The sequence below is a fragment of the Sylvia atricapilla genome, chromosome 4 (assembly GCF_009819655.1).
Source record: "Sylvia atricapilla isolate bSylAtr1 chromosome 4, bSylAtr1.pri, whole genome shotgun sequence".
Taxonomy (NCBI): domain Eukaryota; kingdom Metazoa; phylum Chordata; class Aves; order Passeriformes; family Sylviidae; genus Sylvia; species Sylvia atricapilla.
In genome coordinates this window covers 68,715,672-68,734,875 of record NC_089143.1, presented here as the reverse complement: position 1 = coordinate 68,734,875, position 19,204 = coordinate 68,715,672, and the positions used below count along the sequence as shown (strand labels likewise).

General features: G+C 48.5%; 1 protein-coding gene across 1 annotated transcript in view; it reads right to left on the bottom strand.

Moving 5' to 3' along the window:
- Positions 1–12,019: 12,019 nt before the first annotated feature.
- The window catches only part of ANTXR2 (ANTXR cell adhesion molecule 2), a 79,512-nt gene continuing 72,327 nt past the window's right edge, over positions 12,020–19,204 (bottom strand). Inside the window, exon 17 of the mRNA XM_066318240.1 lies at positions 12,020–13,852. Coding sequence (XP_066174337.1) covers positions 13,814–13,852 — 39 coding nt within the window. The 3' untranslated portion in view covers positions 12,020–13,813. The remainder of the gene's footprint in view (positions 13,853–19,204) is intronic.

Genomic DNA, 19,204 nt, shown 5'->3' with positions numbered 1-19,204 from the left:
CCCCTGGAGCATGGACAGCTGGAGCAATTTCCACCCAGAGTTTTCCAAATTACGAATGTTTGTGAAAGGAAAAACTACACTGAGGGTTTTGAAGGATTTGGTTTTGTAAAAGACATTTGGTTTGGAGGTTTGTGTTAGCTCAGAAGTGTCTGCATGTTTCATGTGCTGGTATTTCACTGCATCACCTGGCTCTGTCTTTGTGTTTGTATTTCTCTCCCACATGTCTTCGTTCTTGTTCCTTTTTTACCAAGCCTTCAGCTTTCTGGAAGGAAAAACCTTTCCTAGCCTTTGCAAACACCCTTAAATGTCCCCCACCTCCTCCCAGCTGCTCCATTCTCTTTTGGCTCTGCTTTAGGGATGTTTTGCAGGAGCTAGGACCTTGTAAGAGTTACAGACAAATAAGCTCTGTGTAGAGAAGCCCTTTTCCACAGAGGTGGAAAAGAGCAGCTTCCTTGCCTGGATGTGGGAGGAAACAAACTTTCAGCAAGGTCCTAAAAAAAAAAATATCCTGAGAAACTTCCAACAAACCAGTGCCACTGGCTTTTCTCTCATGTCTGCTCCTGAGAATGATCAAGTGCCGTAAGAAACCAGTTCTTTAAAAGGCAGGCTGTGGTAATGTACTGGGATTCTTTGTGCTGAGCACAACTCAGGGCATGACATCACCTCTCTGTTCTCACCACTGCTGACATGCAGGAATTCGTCATCATTGACTGCAGCTGTAATCCACTATGTGCCAGCCAAAATCCCATCCTGGCAGCAGCCCCCTGCTTTCCACCATGGAGGGCCAAGGATGGAAGGTACCAAACCTGCTGCATCTATTTCCCACAGGAGCTGGTCATTAACAGAGCCCAGCTCTGGTGATAAACACAGCGCAGCGCTGGTGCAGGGCCTGATACAAATAAAAGGTCTTTGCAGTTATAATGAGATATTCATGCATGGCAGCCCCAGGTATAAATTCAGCTGTTATTGTGTGCTTAGCTATGGGAAATGGAGCAAAACAGAGCTGAACTCATTGCATCCCACCTCAGCTGCATCTCACAAATAACAGCCTTGAACACCTTCATCAGCAAGTCCATTTCCTGTGGCTGCTGGCGGCAGTTCCCAGGCCAGGTGTCCTCTGCACAGACAGGTGAGCCAGGGGTGACGTGGCACAGTGGGGAGCAGTTGTTAGGTATTCAGATAGCCTGTTTATAGGAATGCTGATGGTGACAAGGCCAAAACAAGTGTCTCACTTTTTGTCTCTGCCAGGGGAGGGGAGCTCTGTGGGGGGAGGCTGTAGTGTGCTGGAGACAGGCAAACTGAGGCACCCTGTGACCAAAGCCATTGTATGTCCTGCAACAAAGTTTGGAGCCCCCAGAAAGCCATGGCAGGGGAAGAGGAGGGCTGCATAGTACCTGGTGGTGTTTCCTCTAGCCTTACAGTATGACTAGGGTGACACCCTCACGTTTGCAGGTAACATCCTTCAGACCTCCCTGACTCAGAGACCTGCAGCTTCTTCTGGTGTCTGTCCAGACTTTTCTGATATTTTCTTGGGGTGTGGGGTAGATGTGAAGTACGGTAAGTTCATTTTCCAGCTGAATTTACAGCACAGAACCTGACATCTTCCACACCATTTTCCTGCTGGAATCCCTTGCAGACTGAAGAGTCCTGGAAGGCTGGATGCTTGGGCACTGCTTCTATTAGATAGAGCTAGAGGTTTGCTGCTGATAATCCTGCCACAAATTCAGAATTAATCACAGCATAATGGAATCTGGTAGTGCTGGTTGTTAATTCTCTATTGAGTCTGCATTCCCGTGTTTGTTCTCATTTGTTCTGATCAGGGCCATTGTCTCTAATATTGCTGCATAAAGGGTAAGAAATAAATCAGCGGTGTTTAGCTTTCCTAACCATCTGCTCTGGCTTCCATCCCAAACTCAGTTTTGAAGTTGGGCACAGTTTGTGTGATTTTGCCTTGTGACAGAGAATGTCTCTTGGGAGAGGAGGAAGAAGTGACTCCAGATCTCACCACAGGGATCAATCATTCCAGGGGAACTGGACTTGAAGTCACCAGGTTTTTGTTTTCATGACTGCCATTAGGCTGAGCTTTGGCAAAGGTGCTGAAAGGAACTTCTTTCTCTCCAGAATAATTCTTTTAACAGCAGTGCATTACTTGGATGCGTAAAGCACTTGGTTTGGCCATGGAATTTATGTGCTTTGGTGGCATTAAGTCCTAACAAGGTCAGTCTCCAACCTGTGTACACTGTGATGCACCTCTTGGGTCATAATGGAACCTTCCTGTGGAGCACAGCCAGTTGGTTTTAAGAGGAGTTATTAATGCAGTGAAATTCAGGGCATTTGGGAGCTGCTGTATTGTCACAGATGGGACATACATCTTGTAAACTATAAATTTTTAAAAATTATTTAGCCTCTCCGTTGCTGTGTGGGCCATGTGGCAGCAAGCATGGGATAATTCTACAGCTTTCATTAGAGCACACATCAAACATTTAAAGTCCACGGGTGGTGTTTTCAGGAACTATTATAATAATTAGGAAAAGAGAATGGGTTTAATAAGAGTTGTAAACAGTGATCGGCAGCCAGACCCTGTCTCTCCCTGCAGACCCATCTGCACAGCACATCTGGGCATATGGAGTAGGGAGCAGCATGTTCCATCCCACCTGCCCTGAGTCTGAAGGAAGGTGTGGGGGGTCTGGGGTCACTCTGGGGCACAGTGGTGACAAACTTGAGGAGAAAAATCCATAAAACACACAGAAAAGCCCAGTCATACCCTTGCAGTAGACACTTGTGCTCAGTCTCTTGGCAGCTTCGCTGAGTGCTCAGGGCTCACAGCACAGAGCCCTGCAGGCCCTGGGCTGTCCTGAGTGGGCACAAAGGGATGTCCCCACCAGCGAGGACCCAGGGCCAGAGCTGGCAGCCAGTGGGATGCAGCATGGCCTCATCCTTCTCAGGGACCTGGATACGGGGTGCCTGAGGCAGGCTCTTACAGTCAGGCTGCCCCTCTGGAGCCTAGCAGATAGAGGTCCACAGTTTTTTGGTGCATTTCAGCTGTTGAGATGAGACATGATAGGTTAAACATGAACTCTTGCTTGACAGTCATCATGGGCACTCTAATCTGCTTAATTGTGCCGAGCAGTGCAATCCCTAGGAGCAACTCCTTGCAATGGGCTACACTGTGGTGTGGAGGGAAGCTCTGACAGCTGGAAATCCTGTCAGGCAGTGTTGATCATGAGCATCTTCTAAGTGATGAGAAGTCCCAAATTACACCCAGCAGAGGAACATTCTGGAAAGAAGGTTCCCACAACTGAAGTTTGATATTCCATGCACAGCAGCCCTAGTCAGGACTGCTTCCTGTCCATATGGAGTAGTTTGGGGTGCTTGAGCTCAACCACTCTCGTCCCCATTCCCTGGAGCTCTCCACAGACCTCTGGAATGCCCTGGTAAAAGCAGTGGCTTTGTTCGAGGTCATAGAGGTCCTTGTGTAAGGTACTGTGGAGGGGAAGGATGATTCTAGTGCACCAGCAAAGAAGCTGTTGAATAATTAGCAGCTTGCTGCAGCTTCGTTGTGTGTCCTGCCAGGTGTTAAATGGGCAGTGCTCAAGTCAGCAGATCTGTTATGTCATTTCATGTTCCGTGCAAGTTCAGGCTCTTGAGAAAGCAGCCAAGGTGCTGGCCTGGGAGCCACAGGCTGGCTTTGAGCACCTCTGGGCTGGATAACGCCCACCTAGGAAAGGCCGTGGTTCAGATGGTCCTTCCAGCTGTCCTTTTTCTCCTTGAGCACATCCTTCCCTGGGAGAGGGACACACAAACACAGCTGTGGTGACCTGCTGCTCACCGGCCACCTTCTGGACAGCCCACCAGCCAGGTCTCAGCAGGGAGCTCTGCTGGAGCCACCGCTGGCTGTCACCATGCTCTGCCACACCCCAAGGCACGCTGCCCGGCCGGGGTCACCATGGGATGGGGGGAGACGCCCCCTCTTTGCTTTGAGCTGAGGGCTCATCACTGGCAGCCAGGCTCTCAATCCGAGGAAGCTGTATGCTCTCACCTCCCCCATGGAAGGGCAAGCTCCCCCCTGGGGGCAGGCACCCATGGCCGGGGTCTCCTCTGTGTGCCCCCACAGCCAGTCCTCTCTCCAGCCTGGCATGGGGCAGCTCTTGTCCACTGACCTAAATTGAGGCTGAGCAAAGAGAGCAAGCAGCTGCCCCACTGCTGCTGCTCTGTTTTCAGCATGGCTCGAGCCTCCCTAATCCCCTTGGATTTTATATCTACCAAAACAGCTTGGGCCCATCAGTAAATTGCAGTGGCATATGGTCCAGGTTTATGAGTAATCTGGCACACGCTGAAGGCAAGGAGGACGTCATCCTTCAGCAAATACAGAAAATATTGGGGAGGGGGCTATGACTGTATTTAATATAGTTGATGAGAAAGCTGTGAGAAATGTTTACCTTTGAAGCCAGTCCTATTTCAACTTCAGCTGCTGGGAGAAGCCGTTGTGTAACAGAAAACAAATAGAAGTAACAGGGAAGTCTTGTTGGTCCTGCAAAGGTTTTGTCACTTAAACTGATCCCATGGGTGTGTGGAGGGTTGGAGGGGAAAGCAGGCAGCTGGTGCCACCAGCCACCCTGTATGCAACCTGTGCCACATCAGCCACTCAGAATAGTCCTCCTCATCTCCCTACAGCTGAAATTCCTCTAGCTGGGGCACATGCCAGAGGAACAGCTTTATCCCTGAAGAGAGAAGTGAAGTGCAGTTTTAGTACCTCTGGGAGGAGGAGCCTGATGGTGGACACTTTGGTGGGCCTGACCTTGTTGTAGTGGCCATGGATGTCCCAGCAGTTTCCAGATGTTCTGTGAGGACACAAGAATCACCTTCCAGTGTCAATGTACTCAGCATTGGCTTCCTCAGGGCAATTCACCTGAGGAATGTCCAGGTCCTGGTCGAGGAACCCTCCATGCAGTGCTGTCCTGGGAGGGAGATGAAGTTGTGAATGGTTTGTGCTACACCAGCCAGTGTGACGGCCCTTCTGTGAGGGCTGGGGACATCCCCTCAGCTGACATCCCCCAGAGACATCTGTGTCAGAACTGGGACATCTCTGGGAGCAGAAGGACATGGAGCTTGGAAGGGCATGTATTGGATATAATGCTGCTGCAGCACTATGAGAGCTTTTCCTTGGCCCCTGATTGCTCTTTGTGGCTCAGACCAATGATGCTGCTTTTCCCTGCAGCTGGGATGAGAGCCAACAGTTTCTCTTCTCCCTAGTCACCTGCTGCGGGCTCTGGAGCCCTATTCTATAGAGGGCTTGAACTTCCTTTCACTCTTCCTAAAATCCACGTTTCCTCAGTATGTTTGGAAGTTCAGCTACAGGAACCTCACTTTCTTACAGCCTCCACACAGTGTAATGCTTTGGCAGCACTACATGTTTTCTTTGGTTGCATAGATGTGGCGGTGGCTGTGACATTCAAGGGGGAGTCATCTCCAAGAGGAGGTGCATGTATCCTGTCCTGTGACCTGGTCAGCAGCATGGAGAAGGAGAACACAGTTGGCTTTGAGTGCCACTCTCCTCTTGCTGCCAACTGCTGCTTGGAAACACCCCAAACTTCAAGGAAGTCCAAGAAAAGGCCTCAAACAGCTCACAAATACCTTAAACCTTGGGCTTTTAAAACTTTAAAAAGAGCCTTTGGGACCGTATTTGTTGAAATCTTATGTATCTTGTTGGCTCAGATTTTTAGCCCTTTGCTACAAGCTTTGAAGCAACACAGTGTGCAGTTTAAAAGGAGCTTTGCTTTTTAAGTGGGAACTGATTTTTTTAAAGCTGGGAATTGTGCGTTTTCTGTCTTTTTTGCATTGTCCAATTTTTCATTCTGGAAAGTAAAGACAATATCTTGTGTTGAAGGGTGGGATGCAGACCATGTGATCTCAGCAGTGAGATGGAGCAGGGTGCATTGTCCCAGTGGGCATGGTGTCACCTGTGGGACCATGCTGAGACATTCTGCCACTGCTGGGGCAAGCTGCTGGAGCCAGGAGCTGAAGTTTCCTGCAGTCCCTGGAAATCCAAGGGCATCTGCTCACAGTTCGTATTTTAAGTGTGTGTTGACAGGATCTTCACGTGCTCCATTGTTTTACTGCTGGTGGCATGTGTCTGCTCGGATGGATCAGGGCCAAGTTCCCCTTGCCCCTCCAGGTTGCCCTGGTACAGCAAAGGCCCTTGTTGCCCCTGCCTTGCTTGGTTCCTGGCACAAGAGCATCTTGGGATCCTGTGAGAATCCATGCCAGGGAATGCCGAGCTGCATGTCATGCCTGGAAAACAGGCCCCAAAGTGTCCCCTCATGCTGCCACTGTCATGAAGGGAGGGCATGGCCCCCAAGAAGGGCTTGCTGTGATTTTTCCAAAGCAGTTTGGAGAAGGGCTGAGCCCCAGGTGTGCAGCAGAGCTGTGGCCTGCAGTTGGCCCTGCAATTCTCCTCTGCTTTCATGCAGGTGGGACACCACCAGGTGATCTTTCCAGCTGTTATGACAGAACATCTCCAGTGTTTCCTCTTCAAGATGTGGCAGTCAGTGGTGGTGACTCAGAGTCTGCATGTGTAGCCATGCACAGGCAGTGTCCTGGTGTCTGTCTGCTGCTGCAGGACATGCATTAGGCCCTGAGAGCTGAAGGAGTTAAACTGCTTCCAAATAGGCTTCTTCATGCTAATAAAGTATCTTGGAGCTGGTCCAGCAGGCAGACACCTGGGTATTATCTAAGCATCTGACACCCCTAGAGAAGCAGAGCCTGGATGAGCTTTGTACACTCTCAGAAATCTTGGAGAAGAAAGGATGCTTTCCATAGAAAATGGATTTTCAGGGCCAGCTGAAGGACATGACGTTCAAGATCATTGCTTTAAAATAATTTCAGCTGCAGTTAATGTGAAGCAAAGAAGAAAAAAAGACCCAAGACAGTAAAAGGATAATTAATTCTGAGTTGGAGCTGCAATTTGGAAGGGCTGCATTGTGAAGTGACCCTTTTCCAAATGCTACCTGCACTGGCTCTTCTGGGAGAGCCCTTTGCAGTGAAATGTTGCCTTGTTTTACTTTGATATTGTATGTTTGTTCTCCCCTGGTGTTACAGAGTGACCTTGAGTTCAGCCTTTCAGAGCAGGGCCCAGCATAGTGAGGAGGTTCTGCAGGGAGCCCTGGCACAGGCTGGGCTGAGCAGAGCCCTCTGGGGCCAGCCCCTTCTTCCATGTCATGGCAGGATGGCACCTGGCTGTCCCCTGGGCTTGTGGCACCCTGTCATCCATCCTGCTTTGTTCCTCTCTTCTCCCCAAACCACTACAGCATCCACCCGCATCAAGAGTAGTTCTGCAGAGCCCCTTGTAGGACCAGGGAGTATCCCTTTGGAGGGGCACAGTGTCCCTACACCCAGGGTCTCACCCCACAGAGCTCTAAGGGAACTTGGGTCAATGGATCACCCTCTCTGGCTCCGACCTCCTCTCGCTGGTGCATCTCCTCCATTCCTAGCACATGTTGTACTGAATTTCTCCAGAAGCTAAGAGATGCTTTTTATGAGGAGCTGTTCCAGGGACTGAAGCCTGTACAGAATATGATGTTTATTACTGGGCTATTCTAACGTAATTTGAAAAGTATCTATTTCTGACCTACTTTCTTTTCCTCAGCTTACAGAGAAACCAAATAAAAAGCATCGAGGCCAGAGCTGTAATGAGATTCACATTTTGGACATCAGATCAGTACAATAATGCATTTCACACTGTTGTTTCCTAATTTGCCTAATCAAATAAAAGGAGATGAAGCATCACAGAGCCCAACCTCCCTGTTCCAACAAGGCAGCGCTGAACCCATCACTTGGCACTTAAATTAATTTTCCCCACACAGGTTGGCCAAAGCACATAATTTAATCAGCATCTTGCAGCTCTGTCAGTAGACACCATCTATCCCAGGGGCTGGCAATCCCAGGCAGCTGTCCCAAGGAGCAGAGTGTGTGGATAGCCTGGAGAGGTTTTGGGAAAGAGGGGAGGGCGTCTCGGGCCGCTGTAGTCCGTGCTGTTGCAGCAGGGTATCCAGCAGTCAGGTTCTGTGCTATGTTAAATCCCAGGTAAATCCTTGCTCCAGTGCCACAAGTTGGAGCAGATGGGTCTCCCTGTGCCCTCAGGAGATTTTCCAGGGAAGTGAGGGCTATTGTTGGAGCTTGGGCAGGTGCTTGCGGGCAAGGTGAGGCTTGAGTTAATGCTAACACCAGTGGTGTGGTCAGGGAGGAATTTCTCCATGACTTGGTCATGTCTTGTTATATCCTGAAATGGGCAGAACTCGTGCTTCAGGTACATCCATGTCCCTGAAGGCAGCTTAGAAGCAGCATGCTGGTTGGAACCAGTTTTCCTAAATGTCCTGCTGAGCAGTGCTGCAGGGAGCTGGGAGCTTTTTGGGTACTGCCCAATTCACTACCCAGAACAAAGCAGTTCAACTTAGAGAACCTGAATGCTGAGACCTGGGGCCCCTTTCCTGGCTGTGGAGCAGACCTGAGAACCCCACAAATGCTGCAGGATTGGTGCCACTGCAGATGCTTTTCTCCTACAATGTGTTGGAGAATTTAGCAGAATTTGAGATGGTGCTTTTAAAGGAGAACCAGTCAATGGGTTGGGTTTGGGGTTTTGTTATAGTTTACTGGAAGTCAGGAATGGCATTTCAGTGCTGATGACATCAGAGCAGACCTGAAAATTGTACTAAAACCCCCCCAAAGTATAAAACCATGTCTGAATTCTGTTCCTCCAGAGATTTGTCCTGGGCTCGGCTGTGCTGTAGAGCACATCCAGCTTTGCAGGTAGGGTTTTTGCCTCAGGTGTGTTTGTTCTCAGTCCTGGTGAGGATGGCTGTGGTTTGTTGCAGTGGGCCCCTGGGCCCTACTGGTATGTACCAGAGCTCCCCAGAAGGCAGCAGCAGCCACAGGCCCCAGCTGAGCAGTCCTGTGCATTCCTGATTGGGAAAATAAGTTCATTTACAAAATCAGGCAGAGCGAGCAAATGAAAAAAAAAAAAAAAAAAAAAAAAAAAGTGTGAATTAAATAATACAGTTTTGGTTCAAACATGGAAATCAAGTCTTGCTTTTCCATGGGCTGTGAAGCCATCCCTGTAACATAGGAAGAACCATTACAACTTCACTGCTAAAACCCAAAACCCCAAAAAAAGTTATCAAGGCAGCTTCTTGCTTCCAAAGGCCCTCATTATATTAAAAAAAATACTGCAGCACAAAATTTGCAAGTGCATCACAAGGACCCACTTGCACTGTTAAACAGATGGCACCTATACAGGACCCAAAAATATATAACAATTTTAATTGAGCCAATGCAAAACAGATCTGTGAAATAAAATAGGACATGCCAGGTCTAATAAGGCTCTCCCTAGAAACTGTGATGTTAATTTTGTAATGGCACAAGAAGTACTCAGAAGCTGCCCTTTAGCAAAATGAAGTACTGCCTTGACTTGCTCAGTGTAGCCTCTGAAGTTTCTGCTCAACATGCTGCTGTGCCTTTCCTGGAAGTGCTGTGCCAACCCCTTTGGCCACCTGAGGCCGTTTGCCCAGTGTGCCACTGTGGTGCAGCTCTGCAGGCCGGAGCCCTGGCTCTTGGTGAGGACAGCAGCCAAGCCCCCGCTGGCTTTGGCAGTCAGGAAGGGGACGTTGCTCTGGCCATACCTGAGTTTGGTGTCTGCAGCAGGTGGATTGTTACCTGTGCCCCTCCTGCTCCCAGGCCCACACTGCCATGCCCATTTTGCATGCCCAGCAGTGCACAGAGGGGAGGTCAGAGACAGGTCCTGCCTCCCAGTGCTGCAGAGCTGAGCTCCCAAATTTCCTCTCCTCTGGTGAAGGAGAGGTTCCCCTAGCTGAACTCTGAAAGCGGGTGGTGCTGGTGCCTTTGCTGCTTCCCAGTGAACTAAGGAAAACACCTGTCCTGCAGCCAGAGCAGGATTCCTGTAGTCATGAGGCAGCACTCAATGACAGAGGATCTAATGTGGGGTTTTCCCTCATTGATAGCACTGTGTTTCTTTTACCTTTTCCCACAGTCTGAATTGTGACCAGTGAAAGACCCGATTCTTCCACAGGTGGGAAGGGAGGTTTGGTCTGAAACGACATAATACCGAATTCCCAAGTTCCTCCTACATGTGAAGGAGAAACAGCAGAAAGAAAATTCTAAAACCTCCCCTATTTAAAACTTTCAACTCTGTTTTTTCCTTGGAATTTGTCAGCATTATTTGAACCATGAGGGCATATTCAGGTGAAAACAGTGACCAGGGCTGTCTGATGTCAACACGGGTTTTGCAGAGGCCAGACACCTGTGTCCTGGGATTTGTGAGAATCCCAGGAAAGGGATGCAAACCCATGACCTGCATGAGATGCCATAGCTGAGAGGGGTCAGAGGTAAACCTCAGCATCCCCAGGAGTGGGAATGCATCCCTGTGTTGGGAGCATTCCAGTGTGATGAGGCTGAGTCAAGTGTGTAAAACAAACTGCAGCATGCAAAATGCAGAACTGTGGTGTCACATTAGGGATGATCAGAGAAGGATGTAGCACAGAAATTTCCTGCAGGAAAATCTCCAACAGGAATTAGTACCAGCCAGCCGGGGCTCTCCTGCAGTGCCTAGGGCTTGGGATGAGCCGCAGCACTCAGAATTCCCTCCCATTTCGCCTTAGATCAGCCTGACCCAGCTCCCTCCCCCGGGTTACACACAGCAGATTCATGCCTGACAAATGCTGTAGTTCTTGTTAAATCGAAAAACTGAAAGGGAACCCAGCAGAATTAATTTTTAGTTCACAATAACTCCACCCAATTCATTTCTGCTATTATCAAAATGTATAAAACAAACATAGCCTTGCTACGTTGAAGGTCTTCTTATTCCCATGAATTCTACTCTCCCTTGCCTCACTGAGCCCCTCAGAATTGTTTGGTGGCATTGCTGGGCTATTTGTACATGGCTGTTTAGGGTTCTCTCAGGTATTCTGAGCATTCCTGCTAAGGAAGTCTCATTTGTGTCATCTAAATCAGTGGATTTTATATCATCCCCTGCCTCTCACCCCCAAAATTATTTGTGACAGACATTCCACGCTGTGTAATAAAGAAGTTCTCAGGTATTATCTGCACCAAAATACCAACTTCCTTATAACTGGCACAATATCACTGACACTGTGATATTGTGCCAGTTAGAAGGAAAAATCTGTGTAGAGACCCAAAATGCAGTTTTGCTTGGGATCAGCCTTTCTGTGAAGAACTGCTCATTTCGTGGTTTTCAGTGGACACAGGCAGAATGGACAAAAATGGTCAGTGGATTTCTACTTCTGTGTCTCAGTTGGTTACAAATATTCTTTGAGAGGCAGGTAATAAATGCAAGGGGAAAAACCCTCTTCATCTGCATGTTGTCCTGTTACACAGCGCAGTTCAGAACATGAGCCAGCGCTCCAGCAATACCTTGGAATGTGTCATGTGTACATGGAAAATGGAGGAAAAGTAAAAGGGAGCCAATTGTGTTTTAACCAGCATCTGCTGAGCTCGGTGCTTCCAGCTGTGCCACCTCAGCACCTTGAGGAGCAGTGCAGGACCTCACCTGTGTCCTGGCACACCTGTTCAGTGTTGGTCATGCATTGGGCTGGAGACTGCACAGATTTCATCAGGGGCTTGAGCTCAGCCAAGGGCTTGCTGGTTGAGCTCTGTGGGTCAGTCATCCCTAGCCCAGGGGCCAGTGCAACACAGCGTTGGCTCTACAGCAACAGGGTGTCACTGCGGGCACTCAGGGCTCCTGGTTGCGTGGTTGACGCTTCACAAGGCATGAGCAGCATCCTTGTGGTGTTGGAAGGGTTCTCCCTGGCCATGGGCAGCCGGGACCCCAGGGTGCAGCTGTGGCAGCTTTCCCAGCCACACTGTGCATGGGAAAGTGGGCTGCCTCTGGAAGTCAGTACCATGGGTCAACCATGGCCCTGGAAAATGGAGGTCTGGCCTGTGGGAATGATGGGGAGGCTATGGGGGAAGAGAAGACGGAAATAATGACTGAAACGAAGATAATAATTTTATTTATAGTCTAATGTGCAGACTGTTGCTGATGAGGCTACCAGTGACATAAATAAACTCAAGCAGAAGATGTAAGCGAGTGGATAAATGTAAAGGCATCTTTGGGCAGTGCCACGGATTTGGACATGGACCAAGAGAATTATTTCTGTCCCTTGCAATTCCAATGAAGAGCACAAAGGAGATAATTAGCCCAGGATGCTCCGCATTGCTCTTTCCATCTTGCACACATTCATGCCCACCAAATGTGAAATGTTCGCCTTTTCCCCTCCAACGTGATGGTTGTTGAACTTATTTTTAGTGTCATTTGATAAGCCTCCCTGCTCGCAGAGAGACATCCCACTGACCCAGCCACTGGTCATTGTCTATACCAGTTCCCATCAAAGCGGGCGCGCTTTGTCAGGTTTCGACTCGAATATCCATTCTGCCTCTGAAGTACAGTATCGAAAGTGACTGGATCATTTGAGCCTTTTTCTTCAGCTGCTCCCTCCTTCCTCCCCCACAGTGTTTCCGCTCACGCTAACATAATTTGGCATCGTCGACGTGACACGACACTGGTTTTTCTAAAAAATTATAATACATACATTGTCGATGTTTGGTGATGGCCGGCGCTTCCATAAATTTAATTTCTGAATTGATGGAAAGAGGTCTTTCCCACTGTGGAATCGTACCCAACACTCGGCGCCCCCTCTGCCACTGAGGAACACACATACAGTAATAGGTCATTCAATGTCAAAAGGCATAAAAAAGATGAGCAAAATCTTCACAGGCTGCTGCTTGCTGTTGCCTTTAATTATATTAATTAAACTTTGAAATTCTCATGCAAAGAGAGTTGCTGGCTTGTGACGCTGAAGAGCCCTTGGAGATTTGCGGGGGGAAAAAAAACCCTGAGATACCAGCGTAGTGGCTACTGCTTTTTTTAATCTAAAAAAGAAACACACAAGCCTACGACTGCTAGGTATGTTTATAGATGATGATGTTTTATGCGCTACTGAACTGTAAATGCAGGGAAGGGGAAAAAACCACCAGCCACAGTGTCAAGGTCTTGAAGCATCAGTCCCTCCAACTCAGCTCGAGATCTCTGCTTACAGGCTGTCTTCCCGCGGAATAACGCTCTAGTAATTCCTTCCTGTCCAGGGTGCATAATGAAAGAAAGGTGTCTTCAAAAACTAAAGGGCAAAGACTTGCTCGCTATTGATACCTCAAGGCATCCTTGTCTACATTTTGTCATGCGTGTGCACTTTTCAGTGTTAGAGTGACAAGATTTCCAGTCAGAAGGTTCCCGTAAGGCACGACGGAGGGAGCTGGCGAGGGTTTGGGATCTGACATGGCTCTGAGGCACTCGGCTCTGTGCCTGCTTAGCCTGGTGGGAATTGTTACCCTGTGCCTGTGGCGAGTAGTCCCTGTGTAAATACCACCTGCCTTCGCTGCAGCTGAGGAACGCTGCATCGCCGCTAAAAGCACATTGCGTCCTGAGAATCTGTAGTCCTTAAAAAACAGCAAATAATAAAAATAGAAAAGCATTCTCATCTTTGGTGTCTGTGCTGTCCCTTTGGTGTTGCACAGAGCCAGGCACGCGTGACAGTGCTGCTCTCCGGAGCATGGGCAGAGCACCAGTGCACAGTTGGAATGTGGGCTCCCGGAGCAGGGATGCAGGAACCTGCGGAGCTTAGGCTGCATGATGGTCCAAAGGATGCAAGGAAGGGCTCGGTTCTCTCAGCTGGGTAGGACAGTGGCAATGTGGCTGTCTCTCCTCTTGGTATCTGCTTCTTCTCCTCTACTGAGAGGGAACTCTGGTGAAGTTGATACAGCGGCCCTGAGGGAAGAGAGAAACTGTTACTGGAGGAGCAGCACACAGACAGAGGTTGCTGGACGCTAGAAGGAGGCTGTAATTGAAATTCAGATGTTTGGGAAAATAACAAACCCATGAAAAACCTTTTAAGAATTAATGGAAATTACCCAGAGTGAGGCACCGCATTTGCTTTACAAATACAGGCTCTAGGCAAGCACAAGGACATGGGTGACACATTGTGACACTCCCAGGCCTTCTGTGAGCATAATTCACAAATTCTGGCAAGCAGCAGTGAGCAAACCCAAACCCATCTGACCGTGGGAAGGGAAGAGCATGGGAAAGGCAGATTCTGCCCCCAAATATTCCCTGAGCCAGGTCCTCACGCAGTGAGCATTGTTATATGTGAGTGTTAGTTAGCAGAGCTGCTGCTGATCTGAAACTGCATTTTATTAGCAATAACCCCAGTTCTGCATCTACAGACTCTGTACTTAGAATCTATAAATTGCTGTGCACAGAAGGGAAAAAGCGTTTCTTGTGATGCCATATCTATAAAGGGGTCCAGGTGAATCCTGACAGCTTTCAGTGTATCAGAGTGAAACAAATCCAACAGTGAAACAAAAATAAACCTTTTTTATTCACTTGGGAGTTCATTTAAATGCCTAAACTCCCACAGGGTCATGGGGTGTTGGAGTAGAATGTGCTGCCTCAAAGCAGCTCTCTGATACAGCAGCAATTTCTTCCCTTTGGTCACGGGCATCTGTCAAGGATGGTGCCACGTGAACAGTGCTGGCTTTGGAGCAGGCAGCACTGCTTTGTGCTCTGAATCCTTATGTCTGCTTTAAGAGATGCACTGTTGGAGGGAAAGTCTCTGCTCAAACCTGGGAGATTACGGAATTGCCAAATGAAATTTGGGATGGGTTTCATATTCCTGTTATTCATTTAGTTTGATCTCTGGTTTTCCTGGGTATCAAGGAGGGTGATGCCATACAGTTATCTGGCATGACTCAAGTGGGTCTTGGCTGGCACAAGAGGGGCAGTGTTCTCATCAGTGGGTTTCCTCATGTTTTAGTTCGGGTTCTGTCAGCTATTTAAGAAATACAGAGCCGGTGAAAAGGTGGGGACAGGAACTGTAGGAACTTCTGGCTGCCACCACCTGTATTATAAATGTAAGAGATGCAGAGAGATAAATCATGGAATACTTTAGGCTGCAAAAGCTCTTAAGATCACCCAGTCCAACCGTGGTCAAGGCCACCACCATGTCCCCAGGTGCCATATTCACATGGCTTTTCTGCCAGAATGAGTGGTTCTAAGCAGAGCAGGGAGAGAGGAGAACCGTAAACAAGCACTGCCCTTTCTGGTTCCCTACTCATCTCCCACATCTCTGCTCCCAACTTCTTTATCCCATGACACATGGAAAAGGGAGGAGAGAAAGAAGTTATGTGGTCAGGTAGACTCTTGCCCATGTCACTGGCAGGGAAAACACCCTGAACTGGGGAATCTCAGAGCCCTAAGAAATACCATCTCTCTAAACACTGCCAGCATCAGACAGTAACCTGTAATAACAAATATGCTGTCAGTTTAAGTGTGAAGTTCAACCATTTGCATTCTAGACTGGGAAACTGAGGCAGGCAGAACATAAAAGGCTGATGCTCGCTTGTTAGGGGTTTATCACTTCAGATCAATATGAGCTGCAGGTTTTCATTACTGGCAACTCAGTGATGTGACCAACAGCAGTGTACCCTGCAGACTGGTGTGGAGAAAAAGCTGCAGACTTCCTCGAAAGGCATCCAAAACCTTCCATGCAGCAATATCTGTGTCATCACTAAGACCGGCTTTTAGAAACAGAATATTAAATTCTTCTTCTGATTAATCTGACCTTTACAGAAAGAACTATTTACTGAAGTAGGCACACTATTTACTAAACCTTAGTCTCACCAGTCTAGTTCTGGACTTCCCAATTAAAACATGAATATTCCATGTAACTAATTCCACCAATGCATTCCCATCCTGGTGGCATTGCCAGGATACCCTAGTGTGGGGAATTACTGTTACACTTGTGTCCCTGTGCTCAGTTAAACCATCAGTCCAACCAATTTGAGTTCTGACGTACCATGCCTTGTAAATCCCTGGCTCATAAACCTTAACAATACCAACATGTAGTCAGTATGAAATTGCACTAAATTAGTGGTTTAGCACTGGAGTAATTAAAAAATGAGTTATGCATGCATTCGGTGGTCTTTGTAGGGAATATGAGATCTGTCTCCACGCACCACATCCAATATGAAAAACCTCACCCAATATGAAAAACCTCACCCTTCACGCTCACAGATGCACCAGAGGTACTCCAGGGGAAGAATGTGGCAGGTCTTGAATAGCAACAAAAAAGAGCAAAGAGATCTATGGCAGGGGTTTTACCTAAGAAGGAATTCTTCTATATTGCATCAAAGCCATTTCTTTAGTTTAATTTCTTACTGCATCTAAGTTACAGGGCAAGGTAGAAAAAATTCTCGCAGGGCATGGATCTCAGGGGGTGGGTGCTCACACCAAACCCCAGGTTAGAGCTTCACCTGGCAATGCCCAAAACAAGAGTGGCCTGCAGGAACAGCTTTCCCCATCATGTCCCTCTCCAAGCCCATAAGGCTTTGTGGGCAGTGCTGGGGGCAAAGGGGGAGGAGAGATCACTTTGGGACAGTGTCCATCATGGGCCTGGAGCCTGGCCATTGACAGTGGCAAGCTAAGTGTGACAAGCATTTTGGGGTGTCTGTGTGTGTGTGAGCGGACACATGCTGCTGTCCTGTGATCCCAGCAGAATTCTGGACTCCTCAGGGGCAGGAGAACATGGCAAGGGCTCCTCTGGAGCTCTTCCAGTATTCATCTTCAATGTTCATCAGGAATTCAGAAAGGATAGGTGATGCAGGCTGGATCTGGGATGGGATGTGACTGCACTGAGCCTCCAGGCTGAGCTGCTCTGCCTGGTCCCAAGTGCATGTCCTTCTGTGTTTCCTTTAGCATGCCGAGTAGTTGTGTCCATGGGAAAAGTTTCCATAGATGGCACTGCTGATGTGTTCAGCATCTGGCTCAGGACTAAGAATACCTGCTTTCCTCAGAGGAGCATTTGGCAGTGCTGTTCTGCCAGGACAGTCATTGCTCCATGTGGTATATCCAGTGTCCTAAAAGCTTAGCTTCTGTTGGTCTTGGAGGACTGAGATCCCCATTGCCCATTGCTGAGACTCGTGTACTCCTACCTCAGCTGCAGTGTCCCATGAAGAGCACATGCCCTTTTGGGATCTGGCACTGATCCTGCACTCCATGAGCGGTGCCTGCAGGGGCACGAGGAAGGAGAGGGCTTCAGAATAATGTCCCTCCCACAACATGTATTGAACACTTGTCTTTTCTGTTGCTCCGTCCTCTCAGCACTACCAGAGCATCTTCCACGCCCTATGGGTGTTGGATAGTGCTCTTTCCTGACTCAGAGATGGGGCAACTGAGAGGCGTTTTAAAACTTTTATTCCATTTTCAGTCTCATGTGAAGGGTGAGACAGTACAGATGTTATAATTCACGCCATCACAATCAGAAGCCAAACTATTTCCTAATTACAATACGTTAAAAATGTTTCTTGGCCTATCAGCTTTTGCCACACAATGCTGTTAATGCCTGAAAGCCAATCATCTAAAATTACCATGGATCCTACTACAACACATCTTTCATAGTTCTATTTCTCCAAAGCATCTAGTCTTATTTGCAAGGCTACCACTTGAAACTTGTTCCTAGTTCCATTTCTCTCTCAACAATGTCTGTCCTATTCCGTAGCATTTCTAAGTCAGCATTTCTTATCTCAGAGTTTGCATACAGATGCACACTGTGTGAGCCTTCTGTCATGCTTTGAGAATTCTCTACAAATCCATTTCCCAAACATGGGCACATCCCTGTGTCCATGAGCACAGCCTGTGTCCCCGGGAAGCAGTCTGCTCCCAACAGCTCCCAGGGCAGCCTGAGCAGGCTGCTGTTGCAGTTTGGGTCAGCAGGCAAGAACCCGCTTTATCTCATTCTATTTCTTCTCACATGCATCCTGTGGTCCAGCCTGCACTTTGCCTCTCTCTGAGGATTGAAACTGAGGGCAGTGGGTTCCTCTGTGTACCCCTTGCACTAACAGACAGGACTGTGTACACATTTTCCTCTTTGCTCATGCACGGGAACAAGCTATTTCCTGCTTTCCACACCTCTTCAGAATCATTACCTCCCCATCTGCTGCTCACTGGGATAATGGATGTGCTCTGGACCTGCACACTTGTGTGCAATCATGACAATAAAAGCGAATTCTGAGCGAGTAAAGCTGGGAGGGATTCAAACTGGGCACTGAGGAGCCAGTGCCTGGCAGCACCTGCCTCAGAGTCCTGTTTCCTTGCTGAATTGATCCTGGCACTTCTCCTGGGCAGTGGGAGTGGAAGCAGAGCGCCTGTGCGGGGCCAAACCCTGCTGTCCACCAGGGCCCTCAGTGACCTCCCTGTTCTAGAGGTGGTCGAAGCAGCATTACCTAGGGCTTGTGTCACATGGCCAATCTGGGCACTAAAATTCCTCTGGCATTAAATCTGACCACTCTTTCCCTGGCTTCACTGCCTGGGATGTATTTCAGTTACATCACTCCCTCACCCTACGAATACCCACTGACAAGTGTACAGCTGAAAGAATGTTTATATATATATTTTTTAAGATCACTCTTTACTGTGGAGAAGGGCTGCTAACCCACTCCTGAACAGCCCTCCGGGACTGGATGCTGGCATCTCTCTCCCACTTGTCCTTTGTACCACAATGTGGTAATCCCAGACCCCTGGGAAGCTCAGGGCATTGTGGGTGTTAGAAACTGGCTTCCCATCGTGCTGACACCAAGCCCAAGGCTGTGCTGCCAGGCTCTCAGCACTCCTCTCTGCCCAGATGTGCTACCACCAGCACATCTGTCTGATGTCAGGCAAATCCATTGCCAGTTCCACCGCCTCACCTGTGGCAGAGCCCACATACGGCCATTCTGCAAGTGCAGAGATCCTGGTGGGCACCCCTGAGCCGTGGTGTGGGAGTAGGACTTTAACCCCCAGAGAGCTGCCTCACAGGACAACCTGCTGCTAGAAGGACTTTTGTCACCCAAGTAACCACCAATAATTCCTTAGATGAGTGCTTCTGAACTGTTGTTACTCCTGCAGGCATCGAGATTGTTCCTATGGCTGCTTGAGGCAGCTTTTCCCCAGAATTCCTGAATTGCTGACTGAAACACTTGTGACAGAACTGAGGTGAGCTCTGAGCTCCGAGAACACTGCAAGGCAGGCTCAAAGGCCTCCTAATGTAACAACAAAATCATGAAAAGAAACTACAACTGAATGGTG